Genomic DNA, 21081 nt, shown 5'->3' on the forward strand with positions numbered 1-21081 from the left:
CATTGCGGTAAGCAAAAGGTATTTAACTGCGGAAGATAGACTCGATATGCAGCTCTAGTTGTCAGAGTTTTAAGCCACTTACAGGACTTCATGAGTCAGACGTTCCAATTATGATCTATACTTCCCGAATGATACTGTTGTAATACATGAATGATCGTGACTGTAAAAGTCATTGTGATCCACATAAGACTGTGAAATTGATATATGGATTATATCTAAAAATTATCGTATTTTGGAAAGTGTGGAATGGTCCCTTGATCTTATATAATCAACAATCCAGTATTATAGCATAAAGTACTGAGATTGTTTTCTCTATATGTGCACTATAGGAGAGATTTTTACATACACTATATTACAACTGGTCCGGATCAGTAGTTTTATGAGTGTTTTTTTTTATATTTTTATTTATATTTATGATATTGATTTTTAACTTATTGTTTTTTTGTAATTAAAATAAATTTTATTATATATCAATATAATTGTTACCTTAGATAGGATCCATTTTGCGCTTTTCTGTTTTATTTGCTTTTTCTTCTCTAACCAATAAATTGCTTGCACACTAATAAAAAAAATGATATAATATGTTTGGCAGTTAATAAAATACTCTATTTAATAGTCTACTTTAGTAACAAGAAAAAAATGATTTTTTCATATTGTTTAACTATCATAATCACTTGTGCATTAGTAGTATATTGTTTTGTTTATTTTCTCTATCCGTAGGCAATAAAAGCGGACATAATTTTTGTTATAGACTAGGAGCTCTTTTTATACTGTTTTGGAATGATCAGGCAAAATGGTTTCCAAAATATGATCCCTACAAAGAACATTCCAATATTTCACCATTTTTCGATGATTTTGTATTGCGGATTTAATTACATAATATGTAATACTTTTTTTAAAGTTGGTTGATAATTTTTTTACCACTTTTTTTTTAAGAATGTCTCTCTATTAATTTTACTCACCCTATTTATAGCAGAATAGATGATTTTTTTTCCCCCTCTTATCTTGTAAAAGACCTGCATGTACAAAAGGCACTCCAGTTGTCTAATGATCAACAAATTGTGAAATAACTGTTCATGTGTACATATAGTATTCAAAAACTAACTGTAGATATTCCAATTATAGGGCAATAAGCCTTTATTATTTGGATCACATATAGGCGATATATTAAAAACAAAGATAATAAAAAATAAAGAAAAATAATGAAAAATAAAGAATATTTTTTTTAAAAAAATTATTCAGACCTTGTGAAGCATAAGTCCATGTAGTATAATTAGGTGGTATATCCCTTATGTTTCATTGATTCATTTTGGCTTTGGATAATGTACTCAAATAGTTACATAAAGAAATCACTATGCAGAAGAAAAAAAGTGAATATGTTGCCACGTTTGTCTGCTGCTAGACTTCTGTTACACTGACGACAATGAATTACATCTGACATGCAGTTTGCTGCCTATGACATGAGTGATACACTTTGTTAATCCATATATTGATGGAAATTACATATTCCACATTAAAGGTGGATATACATGATGTAATGTACCCTCTATTATGAAATATAAGAATATTAGAAATTACTGAGGAACTCAGTGACCATATAAAAGCATGTGTTTTTATACAGGACTTTCCTCTTGATGAGAGCTGTCACCTAGTTGTGAATCGGAAAACGTTCTATCTATGAAGGCTGATTATATACAGGATTGGGGGTGTAACTACGGTAGAGCCAAATACAGGGGTGATAATTACACTTATAACCATTATAATAATTTCTGAGAATAATGTGGTCTAATCTGTGGCCTAGGTGATATGATGGTAGAGGAAGAAGTGAAGTAGTCATAGGTATCATTATTTTTGACACAATTTAACATCACTAGTTACCAAAGGAAAGGAGATTTTTTTTGCTAGATTTTGGTGCACATTTAAAAATAAAAATTTGAGATTAAATTAAGGAGGTCCACATTCCTATTGAAATTTCTATGAAAATGGCAGAAGATTCAGTAGAGAAGGGGGCAGCTCACATTCTCCCCTTTTCCCATACATTACAGCAATACCACCCCCACCCTTATCCCCACACATTACACCAATACCACCCACACCCCTCTTCCTACACATAACACCAATACCACCCACACCCCTCTTCCTACACAGTACACCAATACCACCCCCACCCCTCTCCCTATACATTACACCAATACCACCCCCACCCCTCTTCCCACACATTACACCAATAACACACACCCCTCTTCTTACACAGTACACCAATAACACCCTCACCCCTCTTCATTCACAGTACACCAAAACCACCCACACCCCTCTTCCTACACATTACACCAATACCAACCACACTCCTCTTCCTACACAGTACACCAACACCACAACCACCCCTCTTCCCACACATTACATCAATAACACACACACACACCCCTTCCTTCACAGAACACCAATACCACCCACACCCCTCTTCATTCACAGTACACCAATACCACCCACACCCCTCTTCCTACACATTACACCAATACCACCCACACCCCTCTTCCTACACAGTACACCAATACCATCCACACCCCTCTTCCTACACAGTACACCAATACCATCCACAACCCTCTTCCTACACATTACACCAATACCACCCCCTCCAGTAACCCCACACAGTACACCAATACAACCCCCCAAACTACACCAATCCGACCCCCAAACATTGCACCAATACCACCCCACCCCTCTCCCCATACATTATACCAATACCACCCCTTTCCCCACATATTTCACCAATACCACCCCAGCCCTCTACCCACACAGTACACCAATACCACCCCCACACATTGCACCTATACCACCTTACCCCTCTCCCCATACATTATACCAATACCACCCCTTTCCCCACACATTACACCAATACCACCGACCCCTCCTCCCACACATTACACCAATACCACCCCACCACTCTTTCCACATATTCCAGCAAAAACCACCTCGCTCCTCTCCCAACACAGTACACCAATACCACCCCCAGCCGTCCTTCCACACAGTACACCGATACTACCCCACCCCTATTCCCACACAGTACACCAACACCACCTACACCCCTCTTCCTACACAGTACACCAATACCACCCCCAGCTCTCCTCCCACACAGTACACCAATACCAGCCCCAGCCCTCCTCCCACACAGTACACCAATACTACCCTCAGCCCTCCAACCAAACATTACATGCAGGGATTGGCAAACTTTAGCCTGAGGGGCAAGCACACAGCACTGTCCCGTGATCAGTGGCCCATCACAGGTAACCCCCAAATCCTCATAAATAACCCCTTATCATAAGAAGTAGTCTCATAATAATCATTATTCCCCTCATCAATCAATCTCCTCATCCTCAATCATTAACCTCCTCAAAATCATTAAATCTCTCATTAGCATCTTAATAATCTCTTCATTAACATCAAATCCGCATCATTAATTAACCCCAGCATTTCAAATTAACTCCCTTAAAATCATTACCTCCAACAGTATCCCCCTCATAACTAATTAACTCCTCATAATTATTAACTCCTTTAGCCTCATCATAACAACTCCTTCAACATCATTATTCCCTTTATAATCATTAACTCCATCATCACCAAAATTAATTAACCCCATTGTTATTGATTAATCCCATTTTAATTAATTTCCCTTAATTCTTACCTTTCTTAGCCTCATTAAAAGTACCCATTATGATTATTAACACACTCTAAATTAACTCCAAACATCATGCCTAATCCCCTCAACAATTATTTCCCATCCCTAATTAATAATTGCTGATCCATCACCCCTGTAGAAGTCAGAGTGAAACTGATCACATGTCAGTTCCCCTCTGTGTACTTCCTCTTTCACACATCGCGCCCTGTAATCTGGAGTAGGGGGAGGTCCCACAGCTGCCTGTCAGAGTGAGTGGCCAGCAGAGGGGGAGGTGGAGTCATGCGCTGCATCTGCCTAATGCTGCCTAAATGTAGCAATGGGGCTTGACTGTAACCTGCACAAAATCTATATCATAGCTCTATACCAGCGAGTATTTGTTAGGCTGCTTGTATGTAGAAATTGTGTGTTTTAAACTTTACATTGTCTACTTTTTTAATATTTGTAATTGTATTTGCAATGGACATCTGGTGCTTGCATGTAGATCCATTTATTTTACATTGCATTCACTGCGTTCATGTATTCCTGCCTATCTAATTATCAAATTGACAAACTAGGTTATATCAGACTTTTATTAATATTTTATTGAGCATAGTGTAACCTTACCATAGTTTTGGATTTCACAGCTACTGTCTCATAAGGGTGGATAATTATGTATTCACAGAACTACTTCATACTGCTTCAAGAAACAAATAAAACTTTGGGCGGCTATATGAATAAAATTGCCCTCTGGTGCTTTTAAAGCTCTTTTAATTATTTGTTTGCTAAGGTATAATGAGCTCAAATAGTCACATAGACAACTCACTGTGCAAAAGAAAGAAGAGTGAATATTTTCCCCAACATTGTCTGTTGCTAGACTGCTGTTACGGTGACAACAATTAATACAATATGACATGAGTAATAGCTTTACAAATCCAGATATTGATGAAAACTACAAATTGAACACCCTTATCCAAATTGATTCACCCTTATCACACTGTGCCCCTTCAATATCACACTGTGCCCCTTTAACATTACATTGTGCCCTCATCATGCTTTTGATCCTCCATATCATTTTCCCCTTTATCACACTGAGCCATGGTGCCATCTTATCACACAGCCCCTTCATTATGACACTGTGCCCCCCAATTCCTTTACTTACCTTTGTATGGCTTTCTTTCTTCTGTTTTCTTTCTCTTTCTCTTCTGTCTTCTTTCCTCAGGCTTGTGGCTCCTCTCTGTGCTGCTCCTCACTGAAAATGTTGGACCTGATGATGTCGCGCCTGACAGTCAGTGAGAACGGACAAGGGAGGAGGGCATGAGGGGGAGTGGCGATGAGTGTGCCATGTGCTTCAGTATGGAGGTTCATTTCCTTTCAGTTTTTTTGTACGGGGGAACAACTAAGGATGGCGAGTGGAGAGATGCGCAACTCAGGCTTGGCACCCCCCTGCTTTGCTTACCCCGCTTACTGCGTCTGCCGGCTCTAGATAGGAGGTATACAAGAAAGCACTGCCAGATATACTGAAGCTAAACAAATAATAAATAAATAATAAACCAATAAGTAGTGAGTTTGGTGAAATAACAACATTTGACTCAGAGGGCTGTGATTAAACAGAAAATAGGGTATATTATGGATGGCTTAGATTATAAGGCTGGAAGGAGTAGTGAGTAAATATATATATTGTTAAATGATTGACCAAAATGTACAATAGGGGCCTGAGTCATTAAGGAATGTATCTGCTGGTATTGTGCGTACCGTTTGCAAAAATCACGCTGCCCATGCTCAGAACCAGATGATACGAAAAAGAACGCAGCCATTTCCAAGTCAGCTGCGAGCGCAACCGACATTAGTGGTTCACTGTCCGGTTTGTATACAGCATTTTGCATTGTTTATTAAGGTTCATCAGCTATACATAAAGTAGGGATGTGCACCGGCCACTTTTGGTGTCTCGTGTTTTGGATTCGGATTTGCTTGAGGTTTTGGGTTCAGATTTGTTTCGCAAAACACCTGACAAAAGGTTTTGGTTCGGATTCAAGGTTTTGGATTCGGATTTATTTTGAAAAAAAAACATAAAAAGTGTTAAAATCAATTTTTTTTTGTTTATTTTCACTCCTACGCTATTATTAACCTCAATAACATTCAATAACAATCATTTCCACTAATTCCCAGTCTATTCTGAACACCTCACACCTCACAATATTGTTTTTAGTCCAAAACGTTTCACTGAGGTAGCTTTCTGGACTGCATAGTGCAGTGGTCCCGGTACACAATTTGGTACCGGGACCACAATACCTCCGCCTTCAAATGGTCTGAATTCCACTGCACAGCTGCCTGCTCCTACATCCTCTGCAGCATATACAGGGTGTAGTTTGAGCGTGTCAATACCTCTTGTTTTTGACGATGACAGGTCATTTTCATTAATTTATGATTTGGCAGCAACAGTCAACGTTGTTTAATATCTGATACGCCTCTATCTGGACTGCATAGTGGAGTGGCCCCGGTACCCAATTTGGTACAATACCTCCTCCAACTTTCAAGTGTAGTGTTTATAATTTATAAAAACTACAGTAGTTATAGCACGTCAATACCTCTTGTTTTAGACGACCATGGTACAGAGCATTCATCATTGAGATCCCATCAAGTATGTGAAAGACAGACAGCGTTGAAGTGTTATTTGTTGACTTTGTTAACCAAAAAATTGTCCCTGTTGCAAATATTCGTGCAATGAAGAGTGACTTTTTCATTTAAAGGCTCAAGCTTTCAAGTGTAGTGTTTATAAGTTATAAACACTACAGTAGTTCAAGCACGTCAATACCTCTTGTTTTTGATTATGACAGGGCATTTTACTTTTGGTTTAATTTGTTGAATTTGTTTTAATTTTGTTTTACTTTGTGCTCATGGCAAACGACTGTTGAATGGTCACATAATGGCAAAAAAAGAGTTGCAAGATGGAATTGTCCTTGGGCCCTCCCACCCATCCTTATGTTGTTGAAATAGGACATGCACACTTTAACAAACCAATCATTTCAGCGACAGGGCCTACCAAACAACTGTGGCTGAAATGATTGGTTTGTTTGGGCCCCCACACCAAAAAAGCTATTCATCTCTCCCTGTACAAAATAAACAGTCTCTACTGAGGAAAGATGTCGTCCTCATCCTCAACCTCTGATTCCTCTCCCCCTACAGTGTGTACTTCCTCCTCCTCACATATTATCAATTCGTCCCCGCTGGACTCCACAACCACAGGTCCCTCTGTACTATCTGGAGGGCAATGCTGTACTTGACTGAGGAATTGATAATTCATTTTTATGAACATCATTTTTTCACTGTTCTGATGAAGCAACCTCCTTCACCGCTCACTGACCAGGTTCCCCGCTGCACTAAAAACTCTGTCCGAGTACACACTGGAGGGGGGTCAACTCAGGTAAAATAGAGCCAGTTTGTACAGGGGCTTCCAAACTGCCTTTTTTTCCTGCCAGTAACATAGCAGTACCACTGGACTTATACTGCAGAATCAGTGAACTTTGCAATATAGCAGTACCACTGGACTTATACTGCAGAATCAGTGAACTTTGTAATATAGCAGTACCACTGGACTTATACTGCAGAATCAGTGAACTTTGTAATATAGCAGTACCACTAGACTTATACTGCTGAATCAGTGAACTTTGTAATATGGCAGTAACAACAATGAACTTATACTGCAGAATGAGTGAACTTTGTAATATTGCAGTACCAATGGACTTATAATGCAAAATCAGTGAACTTTGTAATATAGCGGTACCAATGGACTTATAATGCAAAATCAGTGAACTTTGTAATATAGCAGTACCAATGGACTTATACTGCAGGATTGTTTTGTGATTTTTTTTTTTTTATATAATTACTTTTTTTGTTATTTTTTTTATAACTTTTTTTGAAATTTTTTATAATTTGGGAATAATGGGGAAATAACAATGCCCTTAGAAGGACAGAGCACAGGACACAGCACCACTGGACTGAGCAGAACACAGAGCACAGCACAGCACAGCACAGAACTGAAGAGCACGAGATATAGCAGGACAGAGGACCACCTAACACACCCTCCCTCTACCCTGATCAATGCCCGAGTGAAGATGGTGGCGACTAGCGGGGAATTTATAGGATCAGAGTATCGCGAGATCCGACAGCGGGATTATGATTCAGAGCCTCGCTTTCAGTTTTGCAATTGGCGGGAATACCCGGATCCGTCTCGGATCCGGCTCGGATCCGCAACGTTCGGGTGGGCTCGGATTTCAGAAATCCGAGTGTCCTCATCTCTAACATAAAGATATACACTTTAATCTATAATACATATTTTCAATAAAATATTACTTGTACAGAAAGGGAATTGTTACATGCTTATGTCACAAGACACTGTCTCACAATGGATCGACTTTGTGCAGTTATAGTTTATTTTAAGATTGAGTTAATCCAAGTTGAAGCCTTTAACAAATAGGTATTTCCTGCCAAGTGGGAAACAAACTGTTTAAGTACAGTACATATTACGTATTACAGGTGCACAGACATTATATCACCAGCTTATGTTTTTTCTCCCCACTGGCCCGAATGCAAGTTGTTTAAAAAGTAGGTCATTCATGGGGGCCATCTTATATTGTATTATAAAGCAGTTACAAATTCATATGTTTTGCAATGTGTCCGAGAGCTGACAATAGACCTAAATCTGGATTTACGTAATCCCCTACTTTCCATAGTCTTTAAAGTGAACCTAAACTTAAAGAAAATATATTAATATTTTGCTATACAGGGGGTGCACTATCCTTCGACAACCATTGCTTAAACATACATTTTTCAGAAGATTTTCACTGCAATATTTCCTTGAAAATTGAAATCATTATTAATTATATTTCAAAATGCATGATTTTAGTTTATTGCAGGTTTTCACACCCTATATAATTTACTATACTTATAAGGCCATGTTGGAGGCCTAAATTATAGCTTGCCTATCTCACTTGTCAATTGTACTGAATATATTTAGGTCCTGATGCTGAATTAAACTTACTCCAGTTTGCATAAATTCCGAAAATTTGCATTGTGCATGCTGGAGGGTAGGTGCAAATACACACTGATGATGATGATGATGGTCGCCAGCACTAGTTTGCTGATTGGCTGATTCTGAATTCCCCTCTGAAGTTGATAGGTGCTTTCTGCATTGATTGTGCATTTATTATAGGATTTTGTGGGCATAATTTGAAAAAAAAAATATTTTGCCTTCATTCATAAGTGAGAAGGAAAGTTATATCTGCTGTATTACATCAAGCCTAATAGTGAATGTGTTTTTCAATATAGAATTTTTTTTTTACCAAACTTTTCTTGTGCTTATAACCTGGTTGAATCACTGTTCATGACATTCTGGAATATATGCAAATTGCCATAATTAAAACTGAGGCAGCAGACTTTGTAAAAAAATAATACTTGTGTCATTCTCAAAACTTTTGGGCATTACTGTACCGCAGAATGTCATGAAGAGTGATCAGAAAAATTGTAATTCATTTCAAAGTCCCTCTTTGCCATGACAATGAACTTTATCCCCAAAACAACATCTCCACTGCATTTCAGCCCTGCCACAAAAGGACCAGCTGACATCAGGTCAGTGATTCTCTCAGTAACACAGGTGAGAGAGTGTTGATGAGGACAAGGCTAGAGATCACTGTCACGAAAGCCAGATAATGGGAATGGTCTTGACCTTTGCTCAAGTGACAGCTTACACTCAGAGAGTTGCGGAGTCTAATGGAGGAGAGATATTCATTAGGGATTCCCTTTAAGGGAATAGATCTTAGCTGCTCTCAACCGCAGGTCGCAGTTCTCTAGGGGGCGCAGAGCAGAAAACACGCAAAACTACCAAGCAACAGTAAGGCAGAAGGGAATTAAAATTGAAGAGATGAACTGCAGAGAGCTGGAGCACTGATATCCACACAGGTGTTATAACTCTGAAACGGGACCGATGATGAGAGATGCTTTGCAGAGATAATGCTGAGAAATGATGAGCTGCACAGGTAATGCTAAAAAGCGATGAGCTGCACACTAAATGCTGAGAAGCGGTGAGCCTCACAGGTGTTTGCTGAGAAGCGATGAGCTGCACCAGAAAACGCTGAGAAACGGTGAGCTGCACAGGTATTGCTGGGAAGTGATGAGGACCTTTATAAAAGGAACTGGCTGCAAATGATCAAATCTTCGCTGAGCAGAGGTTTTGAAGGTTTCCTGGGGTAGCGCATGCGCAAACCACTAGGCAAGATGGTGTCCAATGAGAGAGGAATGCCAAGCTGAACAGCAGATAGCGGTAACCAAGGGAAACCAATGATCACACGGACTAAACTGGTGCGACGCGTGATAATCACTCGGTCATGCTGATTGACTTAGAATAACAGACTGGAAGCTTTAAAAGGAGGGTGGTGCTTGAAATCATTTTTCTTCCTCTGTTAACCATGTTTACCTGAAACACGTGCAATCATCATTGCTTTGCACAAAAAGGGCTTCACAGGCAAGGATATTGCTGATAGTAAGATTGCACCTAAAACAATCATTTATCGGATCATCAAGAACTTCAAGCAGAGAGGTTCAATAGTTGTGAAGAAGGCTTCAGGGCGCCCAAGAACATCCAGCAAGCACCAGGACCATCTCACAAAGTTGATTCAGCTGTGGGATTTTGGCACCACCAGTGCAGAGCTTGCTCAGGAATGACAGCAGGCAGGTGTGAGTGCATCTGCACACACAGTGAGGAGAAGACTTTTGGAGGATGGTCTGGTGTCAAGAAGGCCAGCAAAGAAGCCACTTATCTCCAGGAAAAACATCAGGGGCAGACTGATATTATGCAAAAGGTACAGGGATTGGACTGCTGAGAACTGGGACAAAGTCATTTTCTCTGATGAACCCCCTCTGAGATTGTTTGGGGTATTTGGAAAAAAGCTTGTCCGGAGAAGGAAAGATGAGGAAAGGTTACCATCAGTCCTGTGTTATGCCAACAGTAAAGCATCCTGAGACCATTCATGTGTGGGGTTGCTTCTCAGCCAAGGGAGTAGGCTCACTCACAACCATGAATAAAGAATGGTACCAAAACATGCTAAATAAGTGGCTCAGGGAATAAAACATTGAAATTTTGGGTCCATGGCCAGGAAAGTCCCCAGACCTTAATCCCATTAAGAACTTGTGGTCAATTCTCAAGAGGCGAGTGGGCAAACAAAAACCCACAATTTCTGATAAACTCCAAGCATTGATTAGGCAAGAATAGGTGACCATCAGTCATTATGTGGCCCAAAAGTTGATTGACAGCATGCCAGGGCGAATTGCAGAGGTCTTCAAAAAGAAGGGTGAACACTGCAAATATTGACTTTTTGTATAAACTTTATGAATTACATAAAGTTTATTGACAATTAGTCAATAAAAGCCTTTGACACTTATGAAATGCTTGTAATTTTACTTCAGTATACCATAGCAATATCTGACAAAAATGTCTAAAAACACGTCCAAACGTTGTGAAAACCAATATATGTGTCATTCTCAAAACGTTTGGCCATTACTGTACACTGTAAGAATAAGACAATCAGGGGCTGATGCAGGGGTGGTCGTACAATGGGAGCACAATACTGTAATAAAAAAATAAGCACAGAAAAAATAGTATGTTTATTTCCATATGCAGAGCTGTACACATCTTGAGAAGTATTCGCCTCCGCATCAGCATAATATGCACTTGGCTTACGACAAGTCATCACTATCAGCCAGTATTTGCACCTGACCTATATGATATACATGTTTGTGCAGGTCTACATGAGTCACACATGAACAAACACGTCTTTAATTTACCCACTTAATGTTAGTGTAAAAGGGTTTCTAAGGTATCTGGCGTTCTAATTTCCCTAATATGCTGGCAAATATATGGATGACCATTTAATGACGTTATTTAATACTATTACCGTCAACCAACTGTTCCTAGTGGGGGGAGGAGGGTTTTGTTTAGACCAACTTCTAATTCAATTGTGGCTGATTCTGTTCTTATGTTATAAAATTAAATATAAAGTAATAGATTATTATATACTCTTCATCATTTAGAATACCTCTTTTCACCCTTGTCCCACCTCTCCAGGGAGATTGTTGTTTTGGGATGGAGCTTCCCAAAGAGTGTTTTTGGCTGGAAGGGTTATGAATGGAGAGGGAAGGGTGGGCTTTATTCATCAGGCCCATTCTAGGGCTTCCAACATACCAGATACTCTTCAAGTCAAGTGCTGTTATTTTGTATGTGTGGGAGACTAGGAGGTAATTATATTAAAGTGCAGATTTTGCAAGTCAAGGTTATTTGGCATCTTTGCAAAGGAAATCTAAGGCGGCAGTGGCTTTAAAGGCAAAACTTGCCTTTACTAGAAGTACTAGATGTAAATTAAAAATGTAAAATACTGGTTTAAATCCAGGCATTTAGACTGCTTGTGAAAGAGATTTCTAAAATCTGACTCTTTACTGTGTGGCAAAGTTGACCACTGATCTGGTCATTTGGCTATTGAGTGGTTCTCATAGTGACGTTCCTCCTAGACTGTGCACACAGCACTTGCTTTTCCCATATACCAGCACCAGCTTTCTAGTGTATAGATGCATCCGATGCAAAAATAGGCATATCTTAAAGATGCATGCAAGTCATAATCAGACACATGTATAACTTAGTTAGTTTGCTTATTTAGGCCCCTGCTGTACTAATCTTACACATTAATGACCCTGACTCACTTCTCCGAGTGCAAGTGAATGCAAGTCCAAGATATGCGTAATTCAAAATATGGACTGAAGTTCTGCATATATGCAGTGGGACAAATTATATGCAAGTTGTCTTTTTATGTGGCAAATGGACTCGTGTTCAACTCTAAATGACCATGAAATGTAGGCTGCTTCTAAAAACTATCATATGTTATTGTGTAAAAAATGGAATTTGCTTTTTATAAACTGAAATAGATAATTGACAGGTAGAATCTGTCTAGCTGCTAAAGACAACATAATATCTACGCAAGTACCCCCAAAATTGAGAGATGCTTTGCTGCTCTACTGAGTCATTACTTCGTGATGGACCAAAGCTTTTTTTCTCTCTTTTTTTTAAGAGTGAGCAGATAGACACCTTGTATTTGTGATAATATATATTAATATGGAGAAAAAATATGTCTGCAGAATACCTCGTACTACATTTGTAGAAAGGGAAGTTCAGCACAATCTCTTCTTTGAAACACAGAGACAGTATACAGTATATTTACATTGTCTAGAACCAAAGAGAGGCAACAGCAGATTTTTTTTTCTTCTTCCACCTTTTAACGTGTGCCAGATACAACGTCAGGGATCTCTGTTGACATTTTTACTTAACTTTAATAAGTTTGTGGTTGTTTCACGTTGCAGAGTTGGCTCATAATCCCGGAATTCAGTGTATGTTACCTCACTGCACGAAGAAACAAATAGCTCATCAGGCATCAGCCATCAGCACAATCCTAACAAGAGAACATCATCCAACTGACTTCCAGCAGAATGAAGTTTTCGTACATTGGTGCCCTATGTGTCTTTATGGCACTAATTGCTGCAGGTGAGTAGACACCAATGGAAGCCAACACAACAGGAGACAGATCTATAGAGATAGAAAAGATATAATAGAAAGATAAACACAGAGAGAAAATATATAATAGATAGATAGATAGATAGATAAAGCTATAGTAGACAAATAGACAGAAAAGCAGAAAGACATAAATAGAAAGCTATAATAGTTAAAGATAGAAAGCTATATTAGATAGACAGACAGAGATGGAAAGCTATGAAAAAAACACATAGATGGAGATATAAAAATAAATGATATAGACAGATGGAGATAGGAAACTTTTTTAGATAGACAGACAAACAGACAGACATAGACATATATATTAGACAGACAGTCATAAAAATATATATAAGACAATGAGACAGAGATAGAAAAATATATTGAACAGACAGAGCTAGAAAGATATATTAAATAGAGAAAGATAGATTAGATAAATAGGTAGATAGATAGCTAGATAGATAAGTAGATAATAAGGCTAAAAAAATATTAGACAGACAGCTAGAAAGATTTATTAGCTAGACATACAGACAGAAAATATATATTAGATAGACAGACCTCACAAATTGTATCTCTGGAACTTCACGCTTCAGCAAAAGGGTTTGTTCCATCCCGAAATTTGATTCTTTCAAAATTCTGCAGCAACCTCTCTTATCTATACTTATCAGGGACACTTCCTAAAATTCCTGAGAACTAAAGTTATTCTCCTGCAGATGGCGATAACTCTGGTCATGTTATATGCACATTAAATTAATATAATATAGTTTTTTGACTACTATGAACATATTGTTAATATGTTATTGTTGTACTCATAGATTTCTACTCTGCTGGGAGGCTCCTGAATAATGTGGTGACCTCCTGGACTCCCATAAAGGAGCAGGCAATTTTCCCAAGGAACGCTTCCATAAATGTTCTGTATTCTACACTGCTATTTAATATAAAATGAGTTCTGTAGTTTAGTGGCTGTGAGAGGTAGCTGTAGACAAGATACTTGCTTGAGAACTTAGAGCAAATCCCACTGTCATGTCTTTTTGACTCTGGAAAAATCACTTTGCCCCCATACCCCAAACCTGAAAACAAGATTGCATGCTCTATTGTTTAGGAAATTTGTGCAAGAACAGTTCTGTGTACATCACTGCTAAAGCAATAAATAAAACTAATATAATATGTTTTCTCCCTTTTCAGCTCAGTGCTTCACATGTTACGAATGCTTGGTTGTTGGTGGTACAGATTGCTTTGACGCAAAGAAAGTAGAATGTCCACAACCGCAAATACTGCCAAAACCGCAAGAACCGCAAAAATCGGACGAATCACAAAAATCACACGAATCTCATGAATCACAAGAATCGCACAAACCGCCAAAACCGCAATGCATGACTATGTCAGAATATTGTGTAGTGGGTATGTATCCTTTTGCACAGAGCAGTAAAATGAGTCTGAATGTGTGAGGTTTGTATTGTGGTATGATGTATAATATGCAATACACTAGATTAGTATGGGAAAGACAGTACTTATATAATTTTTTTTTTTTTTTTTATCATCATATTATTATTTAAAAAAATAAATATTTATAAGTCGCCATACATGGTCCACAACGCCGTATCTGACATATACAGTAGAATAAGCTACACAGACACAATACATAATACATTACATAACACATTCTTAGACTAAACACAACAATACAAAGACCAGACATCTTCTACTTATCAATTTACACAGATAACGTGGTGATGTGGATCAAGTTATTTACGGGACAGTGAGTGAGAGTGATTGTAATGTCTAATGTGAAGCAGGCCTGGGCTCAAGCAATCAGGGGTAGGAATACAGGCCTAGAGGTACAGAGGGTGATGTAATTGTAGAAGGAGAACACGAGGAGAGAGAGCTCCTGCTCGTAAGAGCTTACATCCTAAAAGGAAGAAGAAGACACAAATAGGGTGGCACCATGTTGGGTAGTTGAGGAGATGGCAAAGGAGTTAGGAGGAGGACGGGTAATCTTAAATAAATAAATTAGTTTTAAGAGCACATTTAAATCCTTAGAGGGAAGCTGCTAATCTGTTAGGGCATGGGAGATTATTCCACAGGAGACAAGCAACCTGGGGTGTGGAAAGAGGTAATCAGTAGACAGCTGTCATTGGCAGAGCGGAGGATGCGGGAAGGAGTGCGGGTAAAGATGAGGTTCAAGATGGTGGGTGAGAGGAACATTTGAGGGCTTTGTAGGTGAGGATGCGCAATTTAAATTTATTTCTGTGGGCCAAGGGGGCCCCGGGGAGCCAGTGTAGTGACTGGCAGAGAGGGACAGCAGAGATAGAGTGGCGGGAGAGAAGAACAATGCAGGTAGAGGGGGCATGGTGGGACATGGCTAGGCCATAGAGGAGGAGGTTGCAGTAAGGAAGGGGAGAGATTATAAGAGAGTGAATAAGAGTTTCGCTACTTCACCTGTCATAGTTGAAGTGGCCTTGACTTTTCATTTGGTGAATGTGAGGAGAAAAACAATCAATTATTGAAACAATGCATTTAAATTGTATACTGCGTAGATTGATTTAGCTACATTTATATTATAATATATTAATACACAAATTCCATATTCTACCAAAATGGAAATGTAATTAAAAAATGTGCTTTGAGAGTTTTCTTTTTCAGTGCTTTTGTTTGTTGTTTGTTTGATTCTTTTTAATTACTATTCATTTCTTTGTTTCATTTTCTTCAAGGTAATAAACAATTACGGTCAATAAAAAAAACATGTGGAAATGAATTATGTAACCTATGCATAACCCTCACGACTAACCATGGCTTTAAGGTTCGTGTCAGCACTCAGTGTGGCAAAGGAGACGGCAGTAATGCAAATCTAAATTTCACAGGTAAGTGGAAATACATGCAAGGTTTTCATTCCTAAATGGCCATCAAACCATCAATACAATTATGATGATTATAATAATGTATAAAAGAATGCTGCTAAGAAAAGAGCAAGGAATCAATAAGAGCCTAAACTGGAACATAAAAGAATACACTTTCTTGCATATTTATATTCAATATATAGAGCTACAATTTTATCAGACTGTGGAAATATATATCCATATACTTGGGAATGTCAAAACATGTATTTTCACTGTAGATCAACTTAAGCGTTAATTTGCGTTTACTGAAATATCACATCACGCTGGTCAAATCTATAGATATTTTACTTTTACTGATCTTTACATTGTTAACCTCTTCATGACAGGAGATAGTTTGGCCAACAATAACGTTTTCTATAAAAAAAAAAATGTAGGCCTCAGTAGGATCCCCCCTATGTTCCTATAAAATAACCTTTTCCAGAATTCTTCCTATAGTTATTTATACATAATTAGTGCATCCCCTGAAAATGATAAAAATACGTTAGTACTTACGTTATTATATAGGGATATTTCCACTTCTCCCAGGAAATAAGACCCAGGCTTGCCCGCTGTACGGCGTAAAGGGATTAAATAACCCTCCATGCTGATAATAGAGTTTTCCTGTAGCTTAAATGAAGAAATTAGCACTAGGAATATGAGGATTGCACACACACACACACACATATATATATATATATATATATATATATATATATATATATATATATATATATATATATATATTTGCAATGGAACCGGAGTACAAAATAAAGTAATATAATCTATGTAGCTGAATACAGTGAAATCCCCCACTGTGCACTTTTCTGTAAATGACAGATGATGCCGACTGCAATAAAAGATGTGCAAAGTTTTATGTGAGTAGCGATCTTGCAGTCAGTATATGAAAGTGAGCAGGGAAAACTTTGGGATGCAAATATATGTCCCGATTAAGAACAGTTATTACACTGTTTTTTTGTTTTTTTTTAACACATGAAATAAATTAAAACAGAACCAGTGAGGGGTGGGAAGAGTTGCCTCAGACAATGTGTGATCCAGATTTGTCCCTGGACAAAGCAATGTATAATGGTCTATTGGTCAAAAATGCCTGACTAGTAAAATCTTCTGCAGCACGATGAAAAGTTGTACAGACATATATTGTATACCAGTCATGGTTCCAGTGATGCTTCACCAGTATAAAGGACTCTAGTAGCATGTGATATAGGTCGAACTTTTGGGGTGATAATAGTTGGCAGCACTGGGGTGGGTGGTTTTGTAGAAAGAGTCCATCATGTTTTTGGCAGCCATACTAAAAGTAACTAAGCCTATTCTGGCCACACCAGGATGTCTTGAAAATCATTAGAGGGGAGCTAACATCGAGCTGGTGAAGGGCTGGTTGTTAGTGCCAACAAGGGATGTTTAGGTAACTGGCTCATTATAGAATCTTTAACAGTGGATCTTGCAGCCCTTTCTTAAAGTAATAATAAAAATTACTACGATAGTCATGAAGGATGACTTTGTCTCTCCTCATCACCTATCACCACCCCACACTTCTGCCTTCAGGACTTTGCCCGCGTTGCTCCCCACATTTGGAACTACCTGCCCCGCCCAATCAGACTCGTTCCCAACCTTAAATCTTTTAAACGTTCTGGCAAAACTCATTTTTTCACACTTGCCTACCCAGTCTCATCCTAAAACAATTTTCCCCTCAACTCCACCTGCCCCTTTCACTCTACTTCTGTCGTCACTATTTACTAACCTAATCCTCTCAGAAGTTTTTGAAATAAGATGATACTTTGTATTGTTTCCACCAACATGATCTGTGCCATGTATTTTATCAAAATAATGTTAGGATCTACTTGGTACCCTTGTCACCAGATCGGGGTCCATATTGTATACTGTTAACTGGAATGTGGTAACTGGTTGACAGAGAGGTCGGTGTTCTATCCTGTACTGCTTTGTACACTTAACACCAGAATGGGTTTTACTAAACAAAGTATATAAAGTTACATTAAAAAATGACTCCGGTCTTTAAATGGCCTGAGATTTCAGAAACTATAGTTATCCATCTATGGCATGTATGGAACATTGAAGTGTACCTAGATTTTATTTAAAAAAACAGTTGAATGCATGAACTTTGCTTTATATAGAGATGTGTTTAACCTTAATTTTCCTTCATAGGCTTGATAGGAGCCTACTTTTTGTTGTTGGGAACCCTGCTCCTTCCACTATGTAACTCTCAGTCTGTAGCTTCCGATGACCTCTAATCCCCTCTAAATATCATGACATTGTCCTATTACAAAAACCCCCATCCTTACTAATGTAAACACTTAAATGAACCAGTCACTGCCTCCTGGTGCTGTGAACAATCTGATTCTGAATGGCTATAAGCTGTTATATTCATACACAATTCAAAACCAGTCACATTATAGATGAGCAGGGAGTTAAGACCGAATACAAGAAGAGACTCAAACCTTGATCAAATGCACAATTAAAGTAATTAAAAGTATGCGTTTTGTAGTACGCTATTATATTTATTGTTACCATTACCTTAGGATAGAAAAGTAAAGCACAGAATATACTAACTTGTGTATATGTTGTGTAGTGTTTGTACCTTTTATATATCAAGAGACATCTATTAATCTATTTAAATAGCTTAATTTTCTATATATTCATTTAGCTCCTGTACCATAGTTAAATGACAGTAACAATATGGGATTAGAGTGTTCATAGGTCTTATTATCTTTACTACTGTGTATATATAATATATAAATACTTTGTATTGTTTGGTGTGAGCAATATATGTATATATTTGCACTTGCTAATTGTTTTTGCTGTATATACCGTATTTACTGCATATTTTAGTGACTCTGTGTGAATAGTTGGTATCAATATAGAATGCCCAGGTGCATTTATGCTTCACTGCTACCTATGCATAATTTTTACACATTTCAGCAGTAGACAGTATGTTGAATACAATGGGTACAATGTTTTATGTGTGTGAAACATCCAACTTGTTGGTTGAAAGATAATAAAAACGAGGTTATTTACAAATGTAAATTTTGTTTTCAGAAAGATGTAATAGTTTGAAAACCAATGGCCTCAAGTGTCCAAGTTGCTATGAAAAAACTACTGATGGCTGTGAAGCTGACGGAACTGTTGATTGTGTTCAAGGAGAAACGCAGTGTGTAGACTATGCTGGTGTAGTACACTACTCTGGTAAGTAACCACTTACATCAACGAGAAAATAGCAGAGGTCAGACTGGTAGCATGGTAATAACAGACACATATTTGTAGTGCAACAGAGGATATTAAATACATCCCATGAGACCACGCAAAACTTAGACAAATGGTCAATCAGGGTAACTATATGATTCAGACGTCCAGCAATTTGTAAAATTCAATTCTTCTTGCGCTTCAAAAACAAATGAAAGGCTGAAAATCAACCTTCAACTTTAAATTCTACTTTTAAAAAGACAAACCACCACAAGGATGTACATATATCCAGTCAAAATGCAATGATGATGATGAATGACTGGCAGGACATATAAACTGAGTTATAATATCACCCCAGTATTTGTTGCTGAAATCAGACTCTGGTTCAAGCACTGTGTTCAGGTTCCCCTGTACCATGGTTATCTGTATTTTTGCATATATGCTCACTGGGAAAATAAATGGTGTTAAAGACTAATTAGTAAAGTATAACATTAAAAAAAAGTACAGAAAATCATTTGTATGCCCTGGTCATGCACCTAGTTAGTCTATACGTTAAACACAGTTATATAGAGTATATAGTATGTATAAAAGTGTTTATTCACACTATATAAAAAGTGTTTCATTGTGCCAGTTACCAGGGCACTATTGAGAGGAAGGAGCAGGGCATTAAGCCTGGTGCCCTGTGTGCTGGTACTAATGGCACCCTGAAGATGGTATATTATAGAATGGAGCATTGGATAAAACAATATATTTTTTAAATAGTTTGTATAAGTCCATAGTTCTGTCATTTGTCAATTTTCTTATACTTTATACTCCGCAATTTAAGTTGACTTAAACATTGTAATCATTTATTGCTAGTAATAAAGTGTTCCATTTGGAATTTCACAAAACATATATTTTTCATTTTGCAGATGGCAGCGTTAGTCCACTCTCTTTTAAAGGCTGCATTGTGACAGGTGGATGTAAAGTAGGATTTGCAGCACTTCCGGGCAGTGAAGAAATGTCAAGAAAGAAATTTGATTGCACAGATGCAGTTAAAAAAAGAGCAGTCTTATTAAACTTATATTGAATGTTGCAAGAATATTAAACTTATAACTGCGTTTACAACGACTAGTTGTAAACGCAAGTTGAGCCTGTGTCATATTTAGCAACATGATACATGTATGAAGAATTTATATCATAGATACTGCTTTAGATGTATCGCATCATACAAATAAAACAAAAGATTAAATATATGCATTAGTTGTTCTGAAGTTGCTTTTTTCCTTAACAAGATGATTCTTACCTCTCTGTTTGTATGTATTACCCAGTATTGTCTTATCAATGTTTGTTCCCAATTGTAAAGCGCTACGAAATTTGCTGGCGCTATATAAATAAATGATGATGATGATGATGATGAAGATGACTCCATCAGTGATGTAAATTACTATTATATATCACTGCACAATCCAAGTAGGTAAACTGCTCTTTTCCTTTTCTATAAACAACCTATATTTATAAGTCAATATATATTTAATATTATAATACACATACGCACATAAAAAAACAAGATAATAGGTTTGACAAAGAAGCAGTATTTGAAGAAAACAATCTTGCAGGACTCAAAGCTATCAATAAACATTTTTCGAAAACATCATACACAGTCAAAATTAGCCCTGAACTGTTAGTCATATGTCTGCTCGTTTGAATGTGTTTTGTATTCTATTAGGTAAATGCAATTGTTACATTATAGGCTCACATTAAAAAAATTC

The 21081-nt window shown here is 37.7% G+C and overlaps 3 protein-coding genes across 3 annotated transcripts in view; 2 read left to right on the forward strand and 1 right to left on the reverse strand.

Annotated features, from left to right (window-relative positions):
* LOC142107805 (uncharacterized) overlaps window positions 1-21081 on the reverse strand; it is a 43965-nt gene that overhangs the window by 19210 nt on the left and 3674 nt on the right. The gene's annotated exons all lie outside the window — the stretch shown is intronic.
* The window catches only part of LOC142107804 (uncharacterized), a 105469-nt gene continuing 97509 nt past the window's right edge, over window positions 13122-21081 (forward strand). The window contains exon 1 of the mRNA XM_075191424.1: window positions 13122-13235. Within this exon, the coding sequence (XP_075047525.1) occupies window positions 13181-13235 (55 nt within the window). The 5' untranslated portion in view covers window positions 13122-13180. The remainder of the gene's footprint in view (window positions 13236-21081) is intronic.
* Window positions 14408-20399, forward strand: LOC142107409 (uncharacterized). The gene is made up of 4 exons (XM_075190841.1): window positions 14408-14642; window positions 15953-16102; window positions 19187-19333; window positions 20242-20399. The coding sequence occupies exons 1-4, from the start codon at window positions 14408-14410 to the stop codon at window positions 20397-20399; spliced, it is 690 nt and encodes a 229-aa protein (XP_075046942.1).

The sequence above is a fragment of the Mixophyes fleayi genome, chromosome 11, assembly GCF_038048845.1.
Source record: "Mixophyes fleayi isolate aMixFle1 chromosome 11, aMixFle1.hap1, whole genome shotgun sequence".
In the NCBI taxonomy this organism is placed as follows: Eukaryota; Metazoa; Chordata; class Amphibia; order Anura; family Limnodynastidae; genus Mixophyes; species Mixophyes fleayi.